This window comes from Sitophilus oryzae, unplaced genomic scaffold, assembly GCF_002938485.1.
Source record: "Sitophilus oryzae breed Bouriz unplaced genomic scaffold, Soryzae_2.0 scaffold_111_pilon_pilon, whole genome shotgun sequence".
Classification (NCBI taxonomy): Eukaryota; Metazoa; Arthropoda; class Insecta; order Coleoptera; family Curculionidae; genus Sitophilus; species Sitophilus oryzae.
Window position 1 is genome coordinate 9,287,459 of NW_022145749.1, and position 26,374 is coordinate 9,313,832.

Consider the following 26,374-nt stretch of genomic DNA (forward strand, 5'->3'; position numbering starts at 1 on the left):
ATGTAAAGCTATTGAGATGAATCAAAAACAAACTATCGAGAAAAGATGCAACTTGATGATAAAGTATAATTCTTAAATTGCTTACTGTGTTGAACCATTCCATTCCTCGTATAATAAACAGATGGGGAATTTAATTTTAAAGTTGAAGGGACTAAAAAATCAAATAACTTAGCTACAAATTTCTGAAAAAATCATCATATCGGCCCACTAGAAGAAAATATATTGAGCTTTAAAATGATATGGAAATTTTAAAGTGTTCATTTTTCGTGCCGGTCAATGTAGAATAGGAACTAATTTGTCAGTCGCCACTGGCTTTTGCTTATTGCTCTGTTTAATTACCTACTTAATCCGATCCTATACAAGTAATCGAGCGTTTAACTTGAGATCAGTTCGCTTCGTTGACCTTTCTCCACCTGATCGCCTGTTGTAATTAATCTCTCTATGCACTCCTCGCGTTATGCCGAAACGTCCATCTATCAATCGAAATAAGTTTCGATGTCTGGCAATCATTTGGAAGATTTATTTGTGGCCTGGTACTTTAAAACTATCGGAATTTGGAGCGCTTCGATATTTAGAGATAATTGATTGAAATTAAGAGAATTTGAAATTGACCAACTATTACGAAATGTTGCCTAAAAATATCATATGAAGTTAAATTTTTAGATATACTTGTTTTATTTGAGTCTTGCCTTATTTGTAGCACAGTTCTTATGTAAAACGGTAATAGAAATATTGTAACTGATCCAAGAAGATCGACATGTCATATACCGGGTGCGTCTCAAAAGTGTTTCACCTCTATAACTTTTTATTTTTTCAGATAAAAAAAAACGAAATTTGGTGTATGTAACATTAATTAGGATTGATTGACGTATTCAATTGTTTTTGGTCACTTCCTGTTTCGCCGGAAATGACTACAACTTTTGATTTTTAAATGGAACCCTCGGTATTTTTTACTTTATTCGATAGCAAATGCCACTCTGAATGGAATGACATATCGCATGTCAACTTTTGACATTTTTTACTTTAAAAAAGATCGTATTCTAAATTTCAATTTAGAGTGAAAGTTCAATCTAGAGATTTTTAATCAAGGATCCTTGGAAAAATAGATTTGATCGTCCAGTGTTTTCCCTGTCCTGACCGGTTAAAAGATACTCAAATCGTATTTTTAATCATATCTCGATTTTTTCAAATAGAACGAGAGTGGCTCATTAGCATATATTTGGAAAAAAGCATTTTACGAATAATTTGGTACCACACACCTTCGCATCTTACAATTCATATAAACCATATGAGAAAATGTCAAAAGTTGACATATGATATGTCATTCTATTCAGAGTGTCATTTTCTATCGTATTAAGTAAACAAATATCGAGGATGGCATTTAAAAATCAAAAGTAGTTGTCATGTTCGGTAAAACAGGAATTGACTAAAAACAATTGAATTGGTCAATCAATCCTAATTTATGTCGCATACTAACATACCAAATCTTGATTTTTATCTGAAAAAATAAAAAAGTTATCGGGGGTGAGCCACTTTTGACACGCACCTGGTATACCGTGAAATTTGGGCATTTCGAAGACCTCAATTTAAAAAAAATACATGATGAAGAATGATCTGTAAAAAAAATAGTTTCTCGTATCTTTTGACCGCATCTGTTGACGGAAAAACAGAACTCATTTAGAGTCAATTGGTGTCAAAAAAACTACACCGGTTTAATGCAGGAAAGTCAAACAAATATCTACAGTATTGCCAGTGGCGGTGAATCCTGAATTTACTCTTAAAAATCCAAAAATAAACGTCAATCGGTGGTTTGGGTGCTTCCGAGAAGAACAAAAACCGACGAAAGTTATCCGGTCTCGAAGTGTTTCCAAAAAGATGGTGGCGACTTTTGTCTTAAAATCGGGTCATCTAGCAACAATTTCTCTGTAAGATCAAATAACTGTTACTGCTGATTGGTACATATCTATTTGTTTGCCGGAAGTAATTGCTGAGTTTTAAATAACCAACCCTCAAAAAAAAAAACGACGAATGCAAGTTCCCACACAGTTCGAAACACAATTCAGTGTTCATAGCAAGAAACCATCAGATCAGGTTATTAGATCATCCTCCATACAGTCCCGACCTAAATCCTAAGGATTTTTTTTACTTTTCCAAAATTTAAGAATGAAATACGTGGTCAAAAATTCCAGTCCCCAGACGATGCAGTATGCAGTCAGCCCCTTCAAAAACGCCAGTTGAGACGCCAGGACGAGACTAAAAACATTAGACGATCAAATATATTTTTCCAAGGCTCCTTGATTAAGAATTAGTGTTTTTAACATAGCCATGGCACTCTCGATTGAAATTTAAAATATTATTTTTTAATAAGCGAGAATGTTAAAAATTCACATATGATATGTCATTCTATTCAGAATGTCATTTTCTATCGAATAAAGTAAAAAAATACCGAGGGTACCATTTAACAATCAAAAGTTGTAGTCATTTCCAGTGAAACAGGAAGTGACCGAGAAACAATTGAATACGTCTATCAATCCTAATTTATGGCATATATTAAAATATCAGATCTCGTTTTTTATCCGAAAAAATAAAAAGTTATAGGGGTGAGCCACTTTCGAGACGCTCCCGGTATATGCAAAATATAAAAGACTTGCAATGAAAAGAACTAAATCAAGAAAATAACATCAAACAAACGACACTGAAGAAATATGGTGTACTGCGATGTAATCTTTCACTCTATAATCCATTATTACTCATAGAGACACCCCAAATGGCGTGTATTTTATCGGCAATGACCAGCAATTTATATAAATTACATTCCCGTCCTGAAATCTGTTTAACGCTGCCGGTTATAACTAGCGATGGGAACTATCGAATGAATTAGACTATCGAATGGTTAATGAATGAATGATTTCAACTATCGAATGGTTTTATTCGAATAAAATCATTCATTCATTTGTATACTAAAGCATATGTGATAACCTCGCCGTGCGACTAAATGGTTATCGTTGAGCCACGACTATCGAATGCTTTTGATAAATGAAATTTAGTATTCATTCCTTTGATTTTTGTATGCGTCAGTGGCATTATTAGTTCTTCCAAATTTTTATAACTTCGCCGTATAAATACTGTGCTATTTTTGCGTTTATTAAAATAGTTAAAATACTAAAATAGTAGTTATTTTTTAATTTTATTTATTGACGATTGTGTGCATCTGCAGGTGGTCAAAATTTTTCCGAAAATTTGTGTGGTTTTCCGTAGTCCGATCTTTCAATTATTTAATTTTATATGGTATATGGCTATAATGGGAAATTTTAAGAAGTAGCAATTTTTAAGAGAGATGAGATGAACTTACAATTAATTTTAAAAATACATATTTGTATTTTAGATGTTTTAATAATATGAATTAGTTGAACTTAATAATCATATTTAAGTAATATGGTTAAGTAAATGGTTATCGAACTCAAACTATGGGGTGAGAAAATTAAAATGAAAGTTTTACACGTGCCAATTTAAAAAAAAGTTAACGATGTTTGTATTTTGTTTATGCTAATTCTCTTACATGTAGTTTTTTGCGAAGAAATATTTCATTTATTTTTTAAAGTAAATGCCAGTAAAAGTAAATATAATTTTTAAATAGTAATATAAAGCTAATTTGTTGTTTATATTTTGCTACTACTTAAAAAAAATATTTATATTAAATGATTTTAAATTTTGTTGTTAATAGGTATAACAAATTATTACTGTTATTATAATTTATTAAACCAGTCTTTGCTTAAAAACATTAAAAATCATTTTCCTACATCCAAAATAACAAGTATTATTGCAGTGTAACAACAGAATATTAATAAAAAAATGCAGAATATATAGACATACTAACCTTAACCAAAGTTTACAGAATATTCTGTAAACTTTGCCTTAACAAACTAAAGCCAAACAATAATATTCTTTGCTAATATCAACTAATACCAAAATATGGCAACAGCGCCCTTCATAATGTATTTTCTGTGTAAATACTAGCACCTCAATAAAAAAAATAATGTGTCCTTATCTATATCTGACTCCGCAAAAAATCAAAGATGCCGGCTTCTTTCATAGCATTGCCACCGACCGCTGTCGGGTTTCTCGGAAAGAAACCTACGTCGCCGGGCGACAACTAAAATTCAGTTAATATTTTATTATAATCGATCCTTACGAATAAATGAATTTCATAAATGAATGAATTTTATAAAAGAATGGTTTTTGCTGCCGAATTACTAGAATACAATATTTCAAGGCAGATGACGGATCTATTCGATAATTTTTATTCGAATAGTTTTCAACGAATGTTTTCTTACTAACTATCGAATTATTCGAATGAATTGCAACTATCGAATGTTTCGATAGTATTCATTCGATAGTTCCCACTACTAGTTATAACCGCATCCACACCACGTACGCCCACCGTACCTCTTTATCCTGTTGATCCCGTGATCATTGTTTTATATTTCCCGGATAATATTTTTAAAATATACGATTAATTCGCCAACTGTGATGGTGTTGTTTTGCAATATGAGAATTCGATCGTAAACAAGAACAGATACTATCTATCGATATTTATAATATGTGTAACTGCAGATATTTTATTATCAATATACGCTTGATAAATACATTGATACTTTATAAATAACATGCCCACGATTAGTGTTGGATTTTGGATTTAGGTTAAATATAAATTATTTTATAAACCTGCTATAAATATCTATTAGGTCTGACAAGTAAGACGTTGACAGCTTCTAACAACAACAATAAAATACTTCGATTTGTATTTCGAGAAGTATATTACAATAAAAATGGAATGATTGAAACTAATCGATTTGACAGTTCTCTGTATTTTTCAAACATCTCGATACAAACATTTTCTATATAATTCAACGTCTTTCTAGATTTGAATATGCTGTTTTCCGTTGAATTTATACAGAATGGTCCGAACTGTATTTCGGAAACTTCGGCAGCATATTCTGCATATAAAAATAAGTAAAAAAGTTCGTATAAATTCAAGTCCTAAAATGCTTAGTTTCAGAGATACAGGGTGTAGAAATTTAATTTTTCTTTTGATTTTTTTCCAAATAATTTATGAAGTAATGTAAATATTTGGATGAAAATTGGCGTTTTTTAACATGCTAAATTTGATTTTGATCAGGAGGAGTCATATTGACTCCTACTTGTAGAGGGCGCCACCTACATATTTTTTAACTGGTTTGAAGAGTGATAACTTTTTGTCGGTACCTGTATGAAACTACTGAGTAAAAAAATATACATTTACGACATTTTTTTTTGTAAAAAAGATCTCTTGGAAAAAATCGCTAGGAGTAATGGTTCTTCAGATATTTGGAATCGAAATTATCAATACCTGTCATCATTGACATAAATTAAACATATTGACTGAACAGTTATTAGACTGATATCATAAATTTGAAATGTTTTTGTGCCAAAAGTTCAACAGAAACTTTTTTTTATCATTTATTCGCAGAAAAATTTTTGATTCATTTAAAAAAATAATTTCAGTCAAATAACTATCGTATTCAACATGTTTAATTTTTGTCAATAATGACATGTTCTAAGGCTAAGAAAATCTAAATGCAAGTGCTTATTACCAAATATGACTACTATGTTTGAGTTTAGTGGTAAATGAGTAAAATCAATACAAAGCTTAGACGATAATTCGTCAGTTTTAAAGTCATTATATAAAATGTTTACTAAAAATGTATATTTATTGTGACTTTCACGTGTTTATTACAAAATCATAAACTTGTTAATGCTAGACTTGGTAATGTGTTGTTCGTTTTATTTTTTGTTATTCTTAACATTAAAAAGAGAAACGATATGCATTAATTAATGTACAGAACGATTTGGTAATTTTATTGACATTGTGTAATTTGTTTAAAATCTCAATTAAATATTTTAATTATCAGTGTAGTTTTCTTTAAAAATTTCACTCTGTTTTAGTCAAATACATTTTTATGCATTTCTATCCAAGTTTTTTTTTATATTTGACCCTAGAATTTGACGCAAGAGTCAATATAAATGAGCAAATAATTCACGTTAAAAATAAACGCAAGGCCACAAGAGTCTTGCATGCTGGGTTTTGGTCTTGCGTAAAGGTACGTCCATAGTGCATCAGATTCCCGCTTCTCGCTTTATCGCGGCAGACTAGCGGCGTTGATTGAAAGAATTGGGAAGATACGCAACCTAATACCTAATGGGCTAATTCGTGACAAGGCTGATTTTATTTCCCCTTACGTCTCAAGTGCTGTACGGTGAAGACACCAATCGCTCTGCTGTCAACGCATAAAACACTTATTTTCTCTAATTCGGCTAGCGAAGGCATATCGAAGACGGTGTGGATCTTAAAACGACAGTGTTGCCATATTAAAATGTATAATATCTGTAATACGTTTGACCAAAATATCTTTCGATGAAAAATCGGCGTTTATGTATTGAAAATTTATTCGTTTTAAACATAGAATAAACAACAAAAATAAAATTCTTTTATAGGTACTGTATATGTCGTATAATCGAAAAAAGTTTAGTTGGCTTGGAAATGGCGATTATTGACGTTTACCATAATATTTTACATATGAAATAACAGCGATCTTTATTTCCAAGCCAACTCTGACACCGTTCTTTGTTTAATCATATAATATTATATTAAATTGTTTAATGATAGAAAATCCGTAATTATTAACGTACTGTACCCAAAATCCGTAAATCTACGGATTAATCAGTAGTTCTGGCAATACTGTCTCCGGCAACCATTCACGTCGACAGAACCGCGGTCCATAGTATTATTTATCCGCTGCGCTGTAAACGACTATCAGCGCTCGGCGGCGCAGGGCTAAACTAAATCTCGAAATTCTCGGACAGGCTGACGGTAACGCCAGTTACATCTCAGACAGGTTTTGTGCCACGGAATCGCCCATAAAGTTGCGCATCGTTTTTATTTTTTTAATCAACTTTAGCGGTGAAAATTAGATGAACAAAAATATCCTGCTTCAACAGGCTTAATCTGATTTTATCCGCGTTTATCGGAATGAATTATTGTTTCTTGTTGTCGCTTCACCTGCTCAACAAAGTTGCTCTAGCTACCCATTTTACGACCACTCTCGCTCCTCTAAATTTAATCCTCCCCGCTCGACTCTTTTCTAAACTCTCAGTAAAAGTTATGCTTTAGCATAATTCAAGATATTTATTTACAAAATTATTTAAAATTAATCAATTTTAATCACAACCATCTTGTGTACAATATTTTTAAAGTTGCACCATTATTTTTTAAACGGTTTTTGCCGTTTTGTCAAAATATACCTTTATACCGTCTCATTTCGCTCTATGGTGCGAAATGAGACATTCCTTTTTTTTTGTGAGGGGGTGGTTTAAAAATCTTTTATAGACGAATAGTGATCATTTCCATGGCCATCTCGAGAGAGACAGTCATAGAAATAACCCCTAGACAGTGTGGGATTCGAAATACCCACTAAAAACGATCCACCTCCGAGGAATCAGCGGCGGAAGAATGGCAGCTTTTATTCCTGCTTGTGTGTTGGGGAAGGGCGTAGCCCTGGGTGCCTGAAGGCTAGTATTGGGATGCGAGATTTAGGAGCGACTGGACACTAAGTCCAGAAGAGTTCTGTGATTGTCCGGAAGACAGTTTTGGTAGGGGGATTTGGTACTGAAGAATGGAGATTAGATCGTAGGAGGTAACATACTTGTAATTATGTTTGAAACCATGGTTTTGACATGGCTACTTGTTCAAGTAGTTGTTTATGGAGTTCTTGGTTTATTGAAGAGATGGGTAGGAATGACTCAGGGGTATTTCCTTGTGGCGAGTTGTTAAGATTGCTTTTGAGTACTGAAGCATAAAGTATAGGATTTGGAGGGATAGGAGTCGGAACCCTTGAGGGTTCCGGCTGACTAAGGATGTTAGTATTGGGATTGGGATTACGATTTCTCGGATTTTTTGGGCATGAATTATGGCTGGCTGGATGCGGACCTCCGCAATTTGAACAAATTGCAGGTGCATCAGCCTCTTTATCACAGGAATTGGTGTGATGGGATTTGGCGCACCTCACGCAACGCGGGGCCGCAAAGCAGTTCGAGGCAGCATGACCGAATTGCTGGCAATTGTGGCACTGACGTACCCCATTACCACGCCTCGGCGTCACCACTCGAACCCTCTGCGAGCCCACATGCGTGATGTCGAAGATGTGGGTTTGGTGTTTGGGTACTCTGACTTTGACGACGGCCATAGGAATACCGTCTCGTGAGAGACGATGCATTTCTCTGACCTCGGCTCTATGGTGCGAAATGAGACATTCCCGCTTCCAGCAAGCGGTTTTTAATGGCCACTACCTGCTTCAATTGGGCAGGTTTTCAAAGCGATGAGACCTGGCTCGACATAAGCCGAGCACGGGAAAGCGGAAAGCCGGTGCGGAAAGCCGGTATGGACGTACCTTATAACTTTTACACTGCTGGGTCTTGCTTTTAGTCCTGCAGATATGATGTTACGCTTCTTACAGAAAAAGCAAAACCAATACCAGATGTTTTCATTTTTCATGATTTATTTTACAAACTGGCCTAATTACCGCCAGCGGTATAGACAGTTGACGAAAGAAAGACCGCCGTTATAGACGGTTTTACATATTTATTATCATGAATACCGCCAAACAACGAGGTAAATTTTTGAGGTAGGGCGCTTGTTGCTAAATAAATAAAGAATACCGCTGTTCGGCGGTATATCGACAAATTAATTCAGTTTAATTATCATTATTATTAAATATCATACCGCCGGATGACGGTATTTTTTTTTAATATACTAACAACTAACAATACCGGCGGTCGTTTAGCCAATGTATTTATTGTAACGAAGACATTTTAACATATCTAAAACTAAATGATAATAAACCACTTTTATGTTAATGTTTTTTTGAATTTCATTTTTTTAATGTGATGGTAACATATTTTTAAGACCGTATCTTTGTTTCAGAAAGGCGCAGCAGTGCATTTACAAAGGCAGTGCACGGCGGGCAGGGCAGAGCGCATCTACATGGACTGGATTTGGTGGATTTTCCAGGGGCTGCCGTTCCAGCACTTGATTAGGATAATGGACTGCTTCTTCCATGAAGGAGTTAAGGTTAGTTTCGCATTTTCTATACGTCGAATAAGAAGTCTAAGGAAATAAAGGTAGCATTCACATAATACTGATAATAATTAAACACAAAAAACTGCTTATTTTAAAATGTTCTTCGTCGTTTGTTGTTTCCTCTAACTACGTCGATTACTTAATACGCATCAGCTTCACAGGAAGTTACGTGACGTGGCGTCGTTTTTTACTTACATTTTTCACGAGTTTTGTGGATATGTCTGGATACATGCAATTTTATTACAAGATTATATTTCTGATTTAAATTTAATTTTTAAACTCACAAAACTGATTGTGAAAATAATATCGTTTAGTAATAATCATTTAATATTAATAAACTGGTTCTGCAAAATTACGTTTTTTTGTGAAATTATGCAAAAATATCTAATTTTTACGTTTCTTATTAAAAATACTCTAATGTATCAATATTTTTTTTTGTAAAATAACTTTTTTTTCAAAGTAGTGTGTAGAGCTACCATCAACAAGTAGTTCGTAATATATGTTAATATACAGGGTGGGTCAAATTGGACGCTTTTAAAGGGAAACCCTTTTCTATAGGAGATAGACAAAAACTAATATCGGTGTCTGGAGCTCAATTTTTATCAAAAACATGATGGTGAAAACCGCACATCGATATCTGTTACCGTTTCGGAGTTACGGGGTGTTTTTCAAAAATGTGCAAAAATGGCTGTAACTTTTGTGAAAACATTTCCGAAGCACCTTTTTTACATAGTATTTAATGGTTTCAGTATATTTTTTTTTAAATTAATAATTTAAGAGTTATCAACAGAAAAATTTATTTTTTATTTGGGACACCCTATATATTTTTCTATATATATATTTCTCTAGTATAGGCTTTGGACCCCTTATTGATGATCTGCCCTTATGGAACTCGAAAACATATTTTTCCAGCAAGACGAGGCACCGCCACAGAACGCTGAAATTACCTATCAGTAAATTTTTGCAGCTAATTTCGAGTATAATTGAATAGCTAACCAAGATTCCAGCCGTTAGCCGTAGACGCAGCCGGACTTAGTGCCTGTTATCCTTAGTGGATTTTTATCTTTGAGAAAGAATAAAGGTTATTATTTTTAAATTGCCCGTATAATCTAGACAATGCGAGTTATGCGAGGCTATCTTTTACCCCCACTGAGTTAATTAATTCCGCGAGAAATGTTCAAAAACGGTCCCCTCTGTCCATAACAGAAGGTCGACATGTTGAACACCTGTAGCAAAATCTCATATCTTGGTTTGCTACAAATTTTTATTGTTATTAGATATAGCTTAAATGTGTTGATGTTAAATATAGTTTAAATTGTTATAAAATTCTGCATCTCTCATTGCAAATATTATTTTCGTTTTAATTGCTGCTCACAGCTACAATTTTCTGCATTACAGCTGGCGCGGCGCCGTTCAAAGCCTACTCATTCAAAGTAGGCGAATTTTTAAAAACTCTATATCTCGAAGAGGAAAATATCAAGTATGCTACATTTTTGGAAATATAAAATTAAATTATTTTCCTAACATAAAAAATCAAATTTTCTGTGGATAATTCTTAAATTATTAATTAAAAAAAAACATTAAAGTCTACATAAAAAGGTGCTTGGGAAATGTTTTCACAAAAATACAAAATTTTTCACAGCAAAAAAATTACAGCGATTTTTTAAAAATGCACATTTTTTAATAACACCCCGTAACTCCGAAACGGTAACAGCTATGGATGTGCGGTTTTCACCACCATGTTTTTGATAAAAATTGAGCTCCAGTCACCGATATTAGTATCTCCTATAGAAAAGGGTGTTTCCCTTTAAAAGCGTCCAATTTGACCCACCCTGTACAGTGTGTACCAAAATAATTCGAAAGTCGGGAAAAAAATTGGTACTTAAGTGGTAAAATAAAAGTATAAAAAAATAATATAAACCAATAAATTACGATATAGGTATAGATTATATATTTTTTTGAAATAAGAATTCTTTTTCAAATAAAGCATATATTTTCGATTTTGTTTAGACATAATAGAGGTCATTAAATTGACTATAAGTCCTTCGAATAGGGCTTAGCTATGATAATAGACCGGTAATGGCAGATTATACGCGGAATCGATATTTTCAGCAAGTCCAAAGCTCGTTTTCTAACGCGCTCGTAGAAATGAAATGGTTTGCCATTAAAATAAAAACAGTAGGATGTCGGTATAGTAAAGAATTAATGGAGCTATTACCTACTGTGTCAGTCGGGTTTACGTTTTGCTTTCATTTTAGACGTATTTTATGTTTGAGTGTAATATGAGAAGTCATGGTTTATGACTTATTAGAATTTAAGTATAAGATTTAGTATTCTCATTGCTACCGTTTTTGCTCTACAAGCGAGCGACGCCGACGTTTCGCCTTTCAACTGGCATTATCAACTTTCTTTTTTTAAATACGGCCCTGTTTTTTTATTGAGGATTTTAAAAAATTTTAAGGTCCCAAAACCAATGATCTCTCCAAAAAAATTCTTTATGGGTATTTCGCCACTGCACTGCAAGAAAATCTACAAAATAATATAGTTATTTTTTGTAAACATTATGTTTACAGTTATACAAATTTGCCTAACAAAGAAAAAAATGCTTAACGTTTTGGAAAGTTTATCTCTTTCCGTCGTCGGAAGCAAAAAAAAATACAAAGAATAAAGAAAAAAACTATTTAAAATATTTAAATTCAACTATTCGGGAACACTTTACTTTATTAAATCAGATACGTCTACAAGAAACCGTTGACGTTCTGTTTCTGACAAGCAGTGTCCGTTTAGGTTTACGGTTTAACGCAGTGTTTTTAAGTGTTTACAAAAAATAACTATTTTATTTTGTAGATTTTCTTGCAGTGCAGTGGCGAAATACCCATAAAGGATTTTTTTGGAGAGATGAATCCGCCACATAGGTATAGACATTTTTTATAAAACCAATGATGTTTCGCACTTATTCAAAAATTCATATTAATTGCGTTTTCCTTAAAAACTCATGATATGGAGAGAGACAGAGAACAGAGATTATACGGGGTGTCAAAAAAATAGTGTATTTAACTTCGGTGGGTGGTTCTACAGAAATGAAAGAAAAAGTTCCAATGAACATATATAGGCCCTAAAATGTTTTCCCGTAGATATATTTTCATTATTTTTAACAATATTGGGATGGCCGTTTTTGTTGAAATTTGGTATTTGCAAAAAACAGAGAGGTACTAGCCGCTATTAAGGTAGGAAAAACGGATATGTGGGAAAGAAGATGTCAGCAAGTGGAAAGTCTTCTAGGGGGCGCACGGAGTACTGAGGTCTGGCGAACAATCCGACAAATGAAAACCAATCAAACGGACAAGCTCTTGAATAAAATTGATATAGAAAAATGGCGCAACTACTATGCAGAATTACTAACAGAAAACCGACCAGAATTCCAATCTGCAGAAGAGGAAGACAACCTTGCGGGCACTTTAACGATCAGCGAAAGAGAAGTACATCTAAGTCTCAAAAAATGAAAATGGACGGTCACCAGGTCCTGGTAACATTGCAGTAGAATTGTTAAAGTGTGGGACCGAGAAATTGCGCTGGCGCCTGGCAGAGCTGTTCAACCAGTGCTGTCTGCAAAATAAACTACCCCAAGAATGGAGAGTGGCTCATATAGTGTCTATCTTTAAAAAGGGAAATCGCAACGACCCCGGTTGTTATAGAGGCCTGAGCATTAACAGTTCAGTGAGCAGGCTTTTTGGAAAAGTTCTGCAGGGTAAGCTCAGGGATAATATTGGTGACAAAATCTCGGAAGATCAACCTCGGATTCACACCGGGGAAATATTGCACAGATAACCTCTTTGTCCTACAGCAGGTGATGGAAAAAAAGATAGCAGTAGATCAAGAAGTCCATCTAGCGTTTATTGATTTGGAGAAAGCGTACGACTCTATTCCTCGCAACAACATATGGGAAGCCTTGAATATTTTAGAAGTAGATAGACCCCTACTTAAGATAATAAAAGAGCTCTATGAAAAAAATAAAGCGTACGTTAAGATAGGACACAGGCTATCCAATCCAATAAATACCACAAAAGGGTTGCGACAAGGATGCAGCTTATCACCTCTAATCTTCAATGCTTATGTTGAAGTAGCTCCTAGGGAAAGGAAGAGGAGATGCCAAGGCATGGGAATACCCATTGGGGAAGATACACTGTTTACTCTGAGCTTTGCAGACGATCAGGTCGTGATTGCGCAGGACTCTTTCGATCTGGAGTTCATGACTAAGAGGCTTTACCAAGAATATAACAAATGGGGACTTCAGGTTAGTCTAAAAAAAGACAGAATACTTAGCTGTCAATTCCAACGCTTGTTTTAAAGTCTTCATAGATGATAACGTCCAGATTCAACAAGTAGAGAAATTTAAATACCTGGGTGCTACTATCAACAACGAGGGTTTGAGCAAAGAAGAAATACAAACCCGAATTCAGAAGAGCAAACAAATTATTGGTTGTCTTAATAGCCTCTGGTGGGACCGAAACTTGTCTGCAACAACTAAAAAGAGACTTGGACGAACATTGGTGGAGTCAGTTCTTTGCTATGGTTCAGAGCTATGGACTTTGAGTGCAGATACGAAGCGCAAAATCCAAGTTGTTGAAATGGACTATCTTAGAAGGAGCGCAGGTATATCTAGGATGGAAAAAAAGATAAACATCGAGGTCAGGCGTATCATGAATGCATCAGAGGAGACAGTGCTAGATCGAATTGAAAAATCCAGCTTAAAGTGGTTTGGACATGTTCTACGTATGCCGGAGAACAAGTGGCCGAGAAAAGTTTTTCAATGGACTCCCCAGGGTAGAAGAAAGAGAGGCAGACCCAGAAAATCCTGGAACGGAACGGTGAAGGAAGCAATGGAAGCTCGTAACCTAGCAGCTGATGACGCACTAAATCGAGACGTGTGGCGTAGGATATATGCCATTATGGCTTTCATAATAGCACTAGTGCTATTATGAAAGCCATAATGGCATCCAAATGACAATGTTAAATGCGTCATAATGACATTGTCGTAGATTAATAATATAATGGTTAATTTCGTTTACTTACTAATTTTAAACTTACTAAATTACTTAATTTCGGTACTTTTTCAAATTTCCTTGCCGTTTTAGAGAAAAATATAAAGACATGATGAAAATATGGTTGAATATTTTGGTGTACTAACATCAAAAGTGCACCTAAATATTTTATTCTGTCAAAATTTTCAGACTAAACTCGAAATTTCCGAAACCGCGAGGCTTGCCAAATCGTATTTTTCTCCCGATCTGAAATAACTGAGTGGTTACTCAAAATATTTCCATGTTTAAAAATAAGTCGATTTTATTATTTTATTTTTTAGAGAAAGCCAATAAAAAGTATTTTTTCATATCGAAAAATATTTTAACAACATAATGTTTTTATTAAAACAATTGGAGGAGATTAAGTGTATTTAAATAATTTAAAAAAATTATAGTATTACATTCTTATTGTTACAAGGTCAATAAATGATTAAATACTGTAGGATTCAATAAATGTATTAAATATAAGTACAGGAGTCCCTCGTTTTACGCGGTTTCGCTTATACGCGTTTGTATTTTCAACGCGGTTCAGTATACGCGGTTTTTTTAATTCCATATATTGGAGAGAAAATGTTACCATGTAGTAACAGTACAATAATAAAATCAACGAGTTGTCAAGCTGTTACATACGATCAGAAACAGCAACATAGATATTGGCTGTAATTAGTGTTGCACAAGAGTCTTGAAAAAGTCTTGCAAAACCAAGACTCTTGCAAGAAATTCAAGACAAGGCTTTCAAAATTTCTTGTCTTGAATTTCAAGACAAGACAAGACTTTAATATGCAAGAAATTTCAAAAGTCTTGCAAGATTTCTTGAAAGTTATAAATGGCACATTTTTTTAAGTGATAATTAGGTCTTTGCGCAAGTTATGCCGGGTTTATACAACATTTACATAGTCGTAATCACAATCATAGTCATAATCATAAACGTTAAACTATCCACTTCTTATAAACCTGTTGACATCTACCATGAACTTAGCCTTTAATTATGTTACCCAACTTCACTGATATAAAAATTATGATTATGAAAATGTTCTATAAACGCACATTAAAATTGCGTTGTGATTATCACGATGATTAAGACTGTGATTATGATTAAGACTTATGCAAATGTTGTATAAACCCGGCATTAATATTGACCAGTGTTCATTTTTTTCTATCATAGCCAGTGTTTTAGAGCTGAGAATGAAATAAAATAAAGTCGAGGCAACAAACCGTATATTGGTAATTGGTATTATACACAAAATTATATTGTTATAATGGTATTATAAAAAAAGTAACGGTAGTTAAAACTAATGGTGGGTTCGTGGAGTGCGCTATTTGCGCTATATGGTACTACTTTTCATGCACGAAATTGCTCCGCAAACAAAAAGTAGTATCAAATAGCGAAAATAGTATACTCTAGCATGGCCTTTCCGTACACCCTGTGTCCAAACTTTTCCAACCAATCTTCCATAATTAAAAAATAAAATAAATACCATAAAAAATAAAAGTAACAAACGGGTAACCAAAATAGAACATAATTTACGACGATAAACGACGCTTTCTATGAAATAAAATATAGAAATATTATTAACTTTTTGTTAGAATATAAAATTTTTCAAGACAAGAAATTTCAAGAGTCTTGCAAGACAAGACAAGACTTTGCCATTCAAGAAATCCGCAAGACAAGACTTTGAAAATTTCTTGTCTTGAATTCCGAGACAAGACAAGAATTGATTTTCAAGACAAGAATTCTTGTCTTGTGCAACACTAGCTGTGATATTGGTCACTTATCACACAGACATCAAATTAACGAATTTGCTGATTTAGGAAAGTCGTTGGAGAGGGATTTAATGATTTGCATTAGGAAGATGTAAAAGATCTAGTTGAAGCAATAATATATTGTCGAACTCTGAATTTATTGGAAACAAATTCAGAGTTGTATTTGGGACAACTTATACACAGCTACGGGATCCCCACTACCAGAAACCAACAAAAGAATTAAATTAGCATGGAGTACTTATGGAAGAAACTCAATCATATTCAAATCTGCAATGCCACTTTATTTAAAGAAAGCATTTGACCAATGTGTACTACCAGTCATGACCTATGCATGCAAAACCTGGGCACTTAAAACGGACATAATAAGGAAACTGTAGGTCGCACAACGCTCAACGGAACGAAATATGCTGGGAATAATAAAAAAGACCGTAAAAGAATAGAGTGGATACGACAAAACACCCAGGTAATAGATGTTATCCACAGAATCAAATCCTTCAAGTGGCAATGGGCAACACCTGACAAGAAGGACGGACAACAGATGGACTACAGACATTACAGCATGGTTTCACGAGGAATTAAGAGACCTAGAAGAAAACGAAACTTGAGATGGGATCATGATATTAGGAAACTTGCAGGGATAACTTGGACCCACATAGCCAACAATAGGCCCACCTACAGAGTATCCCAATAGGCTACACTATAATCGGAAATGGTTTAATAAGCTGAAAATGATGATGATGATATTGTTGAACTCATTGAAGAAAAGCTTAAAGAATTGGGGCATAAAAATGAAACTGAGAAAGAGATGAAGACAACACTGAAAATTCTACATAAATGTCATACCATAGCCCATCTTTTTTGAAAATTGATAAACCAACTAAAAATTAAATATTTCCTCAGGAAGACAAAGAAAAAGCAAAAGAAATTTATAAAAAATTTTGACCGATAATTTGTTTTAGCATCAGTCTCAATAACTAATCCTAAAATCTCAAAATTTAAGACTCAGTCTAGGAACATATTTATTTTTTTAAATTTTTTTCATAACTAATTTATATGCAATTTATTTTTAAAATATTATTTTCCTTTAAAATGTGAAAATAACTTTTCTATTCAGCAGCAAAACTCAAATACAATAGAGGAATAGTCTATTGTTCTGGACATAAGTAACCTAGAATTAATAGACCGTATATATCTCTGGCTATTATCCATTCACGTCATTGAACACATTTTACTAATATTATACTACTCTGTCATCTGCAAATGGAATAAAGCTATTGTTTATGTCTGGCGCAAGAATAACAGGTGCGATATTTGTCGATAAATAATGTAAATATGTTTTCCTTTGTACATTTCTATTTGTTTGTTTTGACGTGGGACTTTTTGCAATTACCAGAGCAAATACACATTTCTTATTAACCTCCTCAACAGAGACACCAACTAATTTGTACTTACTGATGTTTTCTCATTTCGAGGATCTCGTTTGAGTTCTCCCTACTTCAGATTGTTATTTTACCCCATATAATAATCGCGTAATCTAATACCGCCCTTGTTAATCTTATTGTGTTATGCGATTTTCGACTCAAAGCGTTGCGGGGATGGACGGTTTCACGAATCCCTGTGTCATTCACGTTTTAGCCATTCACAGTTTATTTTTATAACGTTAACAGCTGTGAATTGCTACTTATATTTCACTGTTAACATATTATCGCAAGGAGTGATTTTTGACCCATCTCTAATTTACATCTTAACCTAGAATCTAGAATAGCCAACCGTCCTCTATTCCAGAGGACAATCCTCTTTTTGGTCTCGCTGTCCTCTTTTCTTTCACGTATTGAAAAAGTCTCTTTTTTACATACCAAACTCAAAATCTAAAAAATATTCGTCTATCGCCATAATGCTTTAAAAAATTGTTATAATCTGTGTCTTTCGCTACTCCCACTCGTTTGTACAGAAAAGAAAATGAACAATACACAAATACAAGAAATATTTGTGGAAGCGATACATGTTTAACTATTTTATGTTTAGTTACTGTTAGCTTATGTTTTGAAAAGAAAGTTTGTTCAAATTGTTGAAAATGCTTTGTTTTATTTTAACAAGTTTTCAGTATAAATATTTTTAAGAAAGTAAGAAAGACCGTCAATCGCAAACCGTGTGTATAACTTTTTGGTAAATTCTAGACATTTAGGCGAGGTTTCTAAAAATGTTTCGCCTGTACCTCTTTTTTATACCCTCTCGTCCTCTATTTTTTATTTTGAAAGTTGGCAACTCTATCTTAACCGAATATTTCCGAGATATTACGAGTATTTGTTTCAAAATGTTGAGGATATATCATACGCTCGAAAAAAAAACTACGTTATTTACTAGGCCCGTACTCCCCTGTATTTTTAATGGTGCTTACTGCCAGTTGGCCAGGAAGAAGGTTGTAATTTATTCTTATATTTGAGTAAAAATGATTTTAAATGGTGTATACTTTAAAATTCGAGAAAAATATTTTTTGGGAATAGATTTGTGTGTCTAGAAGCGTACGTTTTTAATCTTTCTATAATGTTTGACAAGTTTTATGTCAATTTTTAGTAAATAACGTTTAGAGATTTACCTAGCCAAAATTACCTATAATCGATTGTAAATTCTAAAGCGTCTTTGACGCTGTTTTTTTCGATCATACGGTATTTAGCAAGTTCGGCAAATGCAATATACAAACCTTATAAAAGCTAAACCAAGGCACTTCCAGGGAGAATTTCTGAGTGTATTGCATAAATTGCTAAAGTTGCACATGTTGCAAGTAATGCAAGTGCTTGTAAAGTTTGGAAAATTTTCTCAAGTGTATTAAACCCAAAATTTATCACTGAATACAAGCAAGCAATAGAAGCTTCCCTTATTTTTAGGATTATTATTTATTTAAAGGTTTGTTTTTGTTACAGGTGTTATACAGGACAGCAATGGCTATCCTGATACTTTTCCATAAATATTCGTCGGCCAATTCGTCGGAATGGTCGGCGGAGATCCAGAAAAACGGCATCGATTTGGCTTTGAACAAGTTTTGTCGAGAAATGCCGGTGACACCGCAGAAAGTATTAAAGGTAAGAAAGTTATAAGAGTTCTTTATCCGAGTTCAGCAATTGCTATTTTTATTTGCTTCGAATTCTATTTTTGTTTAAGTGAATTCGTTAAGAGAGTTAATAAGAATCGTAGGGTACTTTGTGCGTCTCTGTAATGTGCTTTATAAGAATCATATTTACTGGGTGCGTCTCAAATGTGGCTTACCCCTATAATTTTTTTATTTCTTCACATACAAAAACAGATTTGGTATGTTAGTATACAGGTCCGGCAATAGTACGTCGGGCATCTGTAGCTCCTAGAATAAAAAAACTTGGGAATTTTGTTGCAAACAAAAAGTGCAAACATAAAGTATGTACTAGGATGTATTATTTCAGGAAAATATTTTAACTTCTATAGGGTGGCTCAAAAAAGTGTGAGTGGATCGGGATGATTTTTTTTAAATGGAACACCCTGTATATTATTGTATTTTTGGCTTCCTTTCAGATCACTTTACATAATCCTAAGACATGAGTAAATATATTTCGATAATAGGCTTGTTCCATCATATCCTATTTGTATGTTTTTTAAACGTTTTTGGGTACTACTTATTATGATAAGTGCACCATTCAAATTTCAGAACGAAATCTTTTGCCGTTTTCGAGATATGAGAGCTTAAAGTCTGTAACGGCGAGACGAGGCCACGCCCCCTCGTGACGTAGTTCCACTACACCCGACTTGCCGTCAATCAGTTCGTAACGGAAACACTCGTTTGAATTAATGTGATTTGTCATTTTATCGTTTATTTTCACAAGATGCATTCGGTAGGAGAAGGGTTCAATAAAGCTGATTCGGGCAATCTCCCAGAAGTGGACATTTTTATGATAATGGATTATTTTAATAAAAATAAGGAGTTTATTAGGTCAGAAATGAAGGAAATAAAGTTACAGAGGTACCTAAGTAAACCATTTATTTTCTATTATATTTTCCTTCTAAGATATTTTCTATTGCTTAAATACCTATCTGTATCGGAAAGCAGTGGCGGCTCGCTAGGGTAAAAAAAGGGTTATTTACCCTATATGAAAGAAGCAGGCTACCTATGCATTTTCTTAACTAACCTATGCAATCTTCTTCTATTTGTAACATTAATACAATTAATTGGCATTTTGAGGCTTTTCGGCTAATTATTGAATTAACAATTGTTTATTGTTTATATTAATAATATAAATAAGTTAGAATATGAATATAATTAATATTGAATTAAGACATAATAATTGTACAAGTAAATAAGAGACTTTCCTCAAATATATATTTTTTTGTTTCCTTTAATGACTAAAGTAAATTTTAAAGCACTAGTACCTTAAAGTAATATTATTCTATATCGGAGTGTGGCGAAAAATATTTTAACACGCTTGTAGAAAACTATTTTTAATTATTTTTGATATTTTTTAAATTTTAAAAATTTTAATTAAAAAAAAAATAAATTAATTATTGATCAATTATTAATAAATATTCTCGCGAAAAATTCACGAACCAGAAAAAATCAGTGGTTTCATATACAGCTGACAAATACTGAATTGATTTTAAGATATGTGATTGACTAGGACTAGTTCGATGTTGGTCCGCGAAAAGACGTAATACAATAAATATATAGAAAAATATTTCTACTTTAAGGTAAAAACTGATACGTAAGCTATGTACTTTTTTCTTACAGATCCGGCAGACAAAATTATGGTAATAATGCCATTGGATAATATGTGCAGTTAAAACAACAGCAATCACTATGACAAGTAGTGGCAAAAATTACACCGAGCACAAAATTAATGCAAAAAATTATAATGTACAATGCATTATTATAAATACTAGTGAAAAAAGTGTGATAGAAGCAAAGTGTAATGACTGTGCCGCATCCGAACGTGGTTGCAAGCACGCGGTAGCATTTCTTATGTGGTTGCATAAATATGATGGTTTGAAATGCGCTCCTCTTGATCATGCATTTTAAGATCCTTGTCTACTGTATTGGCCCTGAAATGAAAATTTTCATTTGCCGCCTGCCTTGCGTCGTCTTTCAATATTTCCTTAATAATGGCTGCTTGTTTTCTTGTATTTTGGCACTCAAAAATGTGAGTGCCAAACAAAATGTGAGTGAATAACACCTGATTTTAGTTTTATTTATTAAAAAAAATAGGAAACACTACTTGTAACTATTAACTTACATTAAAGTGATCTTCACAACAAAATCTGGTGCCTCTGTCAGAGACAAAATCATGTCTTCGCATTGCATGCTGCCATGCTCGTCTTAACTTTATGTCGGACGGTAAAGAAATAAATAGTTTGTCTGGGGAATTTTTATTCGTATTTGTGCATTCTGGCACTACACAACGTTTCCTTGTCTGTTTTATACTAATATTGAATAAAAGAAAGACTAGTACTACACTACGTTGTACTAAAAATTTAAAACACACTTTCTGTAATCGGGCAAAGCAGACCTGTGCATTGTATCGAACGCGGTCGCCAGCCGACCTGTGGTGCTATGACGTAGCGGCTGGCCACGCCCCTTTCTCGCGCAATAGATGTTTGTACGTGTTTTTGAGGTACTAAACGTATGAATAAAATTCTAATTTTTGGTAGATCTGTTATTTTTTAGTTGTACTTTCGATTGATAAAATAAAAAAAAATTGTGAAACAAGCCCATTTCGGAGATATTAATAAATAAATAAAAAATATCTAATTTTCAGCCTTTCTTAAAAAAATTATTAAAAATACAAGAACTGTCCTGAAATCAAAACTATATTATGTATTTACGTCAGATCGTCTCTACTTACTTTGGTATAAATATCGTAATTTTAAATCATACAGGGTGTTCAAAATTCTATGCCAAACTTTCTAAAATATAAAATAATTTTTCTTTGTTTTTTTAAATGGAACACCATGTATATTATTTTTTCAATAGATGGAGAAACAAAAAATGAACATTTTTTTGCATTTAGAGTACATATTTCAAAATTTTTAACGGTTTCGCAGATATTCGCGGTTTTGTATTTCATATGGCATTTTCCACAGTAAATCAAAGCCACTCATTGATTTTTCTCTCGTATTTTGCCATTGAAAGCGCCATACGAAATAATACTGCGTGTATCCGAAAAAACTGTTAAACATTTTGAAATACGTTAAATACAAAAAATGTTCTTTCTTTAATTATCCATCAAATAAAAAAATAATATACAGGGTGTTCCATTTAAAATAAAAAAGAAAAAATATTTTATATTTTTGAAAGTTTGGCATCAAATATTGAACATCCTGTATGATTTACGATTACCATATTTACAGCAAAGTAAGAACAGACCATCTAAAATAAATATCTAATATAGTTTTGATTTCAGAACAGTTCTTGTATTTTTAATATTTTTTTTTAAAGGGTTGAAAAATATATATTTTTGATTTATTTTTTAATATCTCCGAAACTATCGAAATATATTTACTCATATCTTAGGATTATGTAAAATGATCTGAAAGGAAGCCAAAAATGCAATAATATACAGCGTGTTCCATTTAAAAAAAATCATCCAGATCCAGTCACACTTTTTTGAGCCACCCTATAAAAGTTAAAATATTTTCCGGAAATACATCCTGGTACATACTTTAGGTCTGCACTTAAACAAAATTCTCAAGTTTTTTATTCTATGAGCTACATATGCCCGACGCACTATTGCCGGACTCAAATAACATAAATTAGGATTGATATTCAATTGTTTTCGACCACTCCCTGTTTCACCGGAAATAACTACAACTTTTGATTTTTAAATAGCCCACTATTCTATTTTTTTTACTTTATTCGATAGAAAATGGCACTCTAAATAGAATAGCATATCATATGTCAACTTTTGACATATTCAATTAAAAAAAATGCCATTTTAAATTTCAATTTAAAGCACCATGGTCATACATGTAGCGACAATTTGACTGGTAATATCAAATGTGTGGTACCATATTATTTGTAAATAAAGCTTTTTCCAAATATGCTAATGAGCCATTCTCGTTCCATTTGATTTTCCAAAAAATTGAGGTACGATTAAAGATAGGATTTAGGCATCTTTTAACCGCCCAGGACAAGACAGGAAAAAAATCATTTTTCCAAGGGTCCTTGATTAAAAATTAGTGTTTTTAACATAGCCATGGCACTCTAGATTAGGGTTGCCAACCGTCTTCTATTCCGGAGGAGAGTCCTCTTTTTGATATCACTGTCCTCTTTTTTCTCACGTATTGAAAAAGTCCTCGTTTACATAAGTTTTTGGTAAATTCTAGACATTTGGGCGGGGTTTCAAAAAATGTTTCGCCTGTACCTCTTTTTTACCCTGTCGTCCTCTATTTTTTATTTTGAAAGTTGGCAACCCTACTCTAGATTAGGGTTGCCAACCGTCCTCTATTCCAGAGGACAGTCCTCTTTTTTCTCACGTATTGAAAAAGTCGTCTTTTTTACATACCAAACACCAAAATCTAAAAAATATTCGTCTATCGCCACAAAGCTTTAAAAATTTGTTATAATCTGTGTCTTTCGCTACTCCTACAGCTTTGTACAGAAAAGAAAATGAACAATACAAAAATGAAGGAAAAAAACGAAAGAATATTTATTTATGTAAAAGAAATATTTAATGGAAGCGATATACATGTTGAACGGTTTTATGTTTACTTTAGATTATGTTTTGAAAAAAAAGGTTTGTTGAAAATGGTTTCTTTTATTTTAACAAATTTTGAATATAAATATTTTTTAGAAGGTAAGAAAGACCATTAATCGCATACCGTTTACATAACTTCGTGGTAAATTCTAGACATTTGGGCAGAGTTTCAAAAAATGCTTCGCCTGTGCCTCTTTTTTACCCTATCGTTTTTTATTTTTTATTTAGAAAGTTGGCAAACCTACTCTAGATTGAAATTAATACGATTTTTTAAGCAAGAATGTCAAAAGTTGACATATGATATGTCATTCTATTCCATTTTCTAACGATTAAAGTAAAAAAATACCGAGGGTGCCATTTAAAAACAGTTATTTAGTTTTATGACATTTTTATCGTTTTTTTCATATTATCGTTATTTGACATCGTTTTTTTTCGATCCTATAGTATATTCTCAACATTTTGAAACAATTACTTGTAATATCTCAAGCGAATAAAACAATGCTATATGGAAATATCGTAGAAAGTTCTGTGAGCTTATTGATTTAAATATTTTAAGCTGTGAAATGAATGTTCGTGTTCTATAATCCCCATATTTTATCTCTTTCTCGAACTCAGGAAACATTTAATCGGATTATCGTGAGCCATAGTTGAGGTTGAGGACTTTCCCGGATTTTTATGGATCCTCGTGGATTTTGTCGGATTAGTAAAAAGTGGCCGTAATTTTAACTGCAGATAATATTTCTAGTAGATACAATGTCTTGTCAATTTATTATACCGGGAATGGGCTACGTCATAATAACGACTAACCTCCTTTATACAGGGTGAGTCTTAAATAAGTGCAAATTTTTCAGGGCTGGTAGATCTCGATAAAAGAAACGTATTTTCTTTTTACCGTTTTTCAAATAAGTCCAAAATAACCGAGTTATTTTAGTTTGAAAATTTCCAAAAAAATGATATTTTGCTATCTTTTCTGGATTTTCTTTCTTGTAAATTTAATCTACTACCTATGTTGCCATATCATCTAAAAAACTAAAAAAAATTCCAAAGATTTTTTCATTCGCTCTGTATATTTAAAATTTATTATTAAGGATAAATTGTTTACATTTTCACACCACAGACTTCGTTGAATCTGAATGAAGTTATGTGTATATTTAAAAACCATGGACAGTAAATATTTTGAAAATCCGTTGTTAATATAGGACAATAACAATAGATTCTGAGTACCATGAATGAATTTTTGGTTTATATACTTTAAAATTTAATTATAATTTCGTGTCCGGTGTTTCATTATAAAGCAATGTCGTCGTAAAGAAATATTTTTTCAATATTAGATAAATATCTTGCATTGATTGTAACTGTGACCTTTGTGACCTTTCAACATCATCAACAAACTTACTGACACCATTCTTCCTGAGCATCATCAAAATGGCCTGCAAAGCATGTCCCAAGTATGTTTTTTACAAAGATTTCTTCAGTTTCAAGACACTCATTGACAATTCTGGTGCGATAGGGTCGGACCGTTATCGTCCATAAAAGAATTAGTAGTTCCAGATAGAACTCCTGGTCTGTAAGAATATCGAGAAGTGGATATCGTCGTCACTATGAAAACAATACAATTATGCCACCTAACTTTTTAGGCGTTGCCATGAATTTGGTGATGACTTGGTACTGATTACAGACAAAATACACGAAGCTCAAAATATGCTAAAAACACTTAAACGGGCGTCAGATCAAATTGGACTACACATAAATTATTCAAAAACCAAACTAATGACTAATCTTGTTATTAGTGGAAATGTCTCGGTAGACGGATCAAATATAGAACAAGTATATTAATATAAATATCTGGGGCACGAAATAACAATTGGCCGCGATAACCAGACAGTAGGAGATATTAGCCGATTGGAGACGCACGAGATACAAAGAAGAGTAGGACTAACATGGGCAGCATTCGGCAAACTAAGATATGTGTTAAAATCAGATCTACCAATGTGCTTAAAGAGGAAGGTGTTCCATCAGTGCGTTATGCCAGTACTTACATATGGCGCAGAGACACTTACACTGACGAAAAAGTCCATAGAAAAAAATCCGTGTAGCCCAACGAGCTATGGAAAGAGCAATGCTTATCTCTCTTATATAATCTCTTAGAGACAAGATACCCAGTACAGTTATAAAACAACGTACACGAATAACAGATGCTATATATCTGCTTAAAAAACTCAAATGGAACTGGGCTGGGCATATTGCCAGAAGAACGGATGATAGATGGACCAAGCTAATACTAGAATGGCAGCCAAGACAAGATGCTCTCAGAAACAGAGGCAGACCTCCGACAAGATGGTCAAATGACTTGAAGAGATTTAGGGGAAACTGGATCCAAGTGGTACAGGACCGAGAAGAGTGGAAGGATTTGAGGGAGGCCTACGTCCAGCAGTGGACACTTCAAGAGATAACGATTCAATATTCGAGGAAATAACGATTCAATATTCGAGACACATCACTCCAACCAAACACCAACTCTCTCAGTCACAAATCTTTTAGTATGACCTGGCTCAGCCAGAGCCCCATTCTTGCATGGTCACTTTCACTTAAAACGTGACTGTTTATTTTCACACTCTAAAGGCGGCTACAGACGTTCATGC

The 26,374-nt window shown here is 33.4% G+C and overlaps 1 protein-coding gene across 11 annotated transcripts in view; it reads left to right on the plus strand.

Moving 5' to 3' along the window:
• LOC115885486 (GTPase-activating protein skywalker) overlaps positions 1–26,374 on the plus strand; it is a 219,120-nt gene that overhangs the window by 115,141 nt on the left and 77,605 nt on the right. For all 11 annotated transcript variants that reach the window (XM_030904451.1, XM_030904459.1, XM_030904463.1 and 8 more), the window contains exons 5-6: positions 9,020–9,166; positions 18,942–19,100. In XM_030904451.1, coding sequence (XP_030760311.1) covers positions 9,020–9,166; positions 18,942–19,100 — 306 coding nt within the window. The remainder of the gene's footprint in view (positions 1–9,019; positions 9,167–18,941; positions 19,101–26,374) is intronic.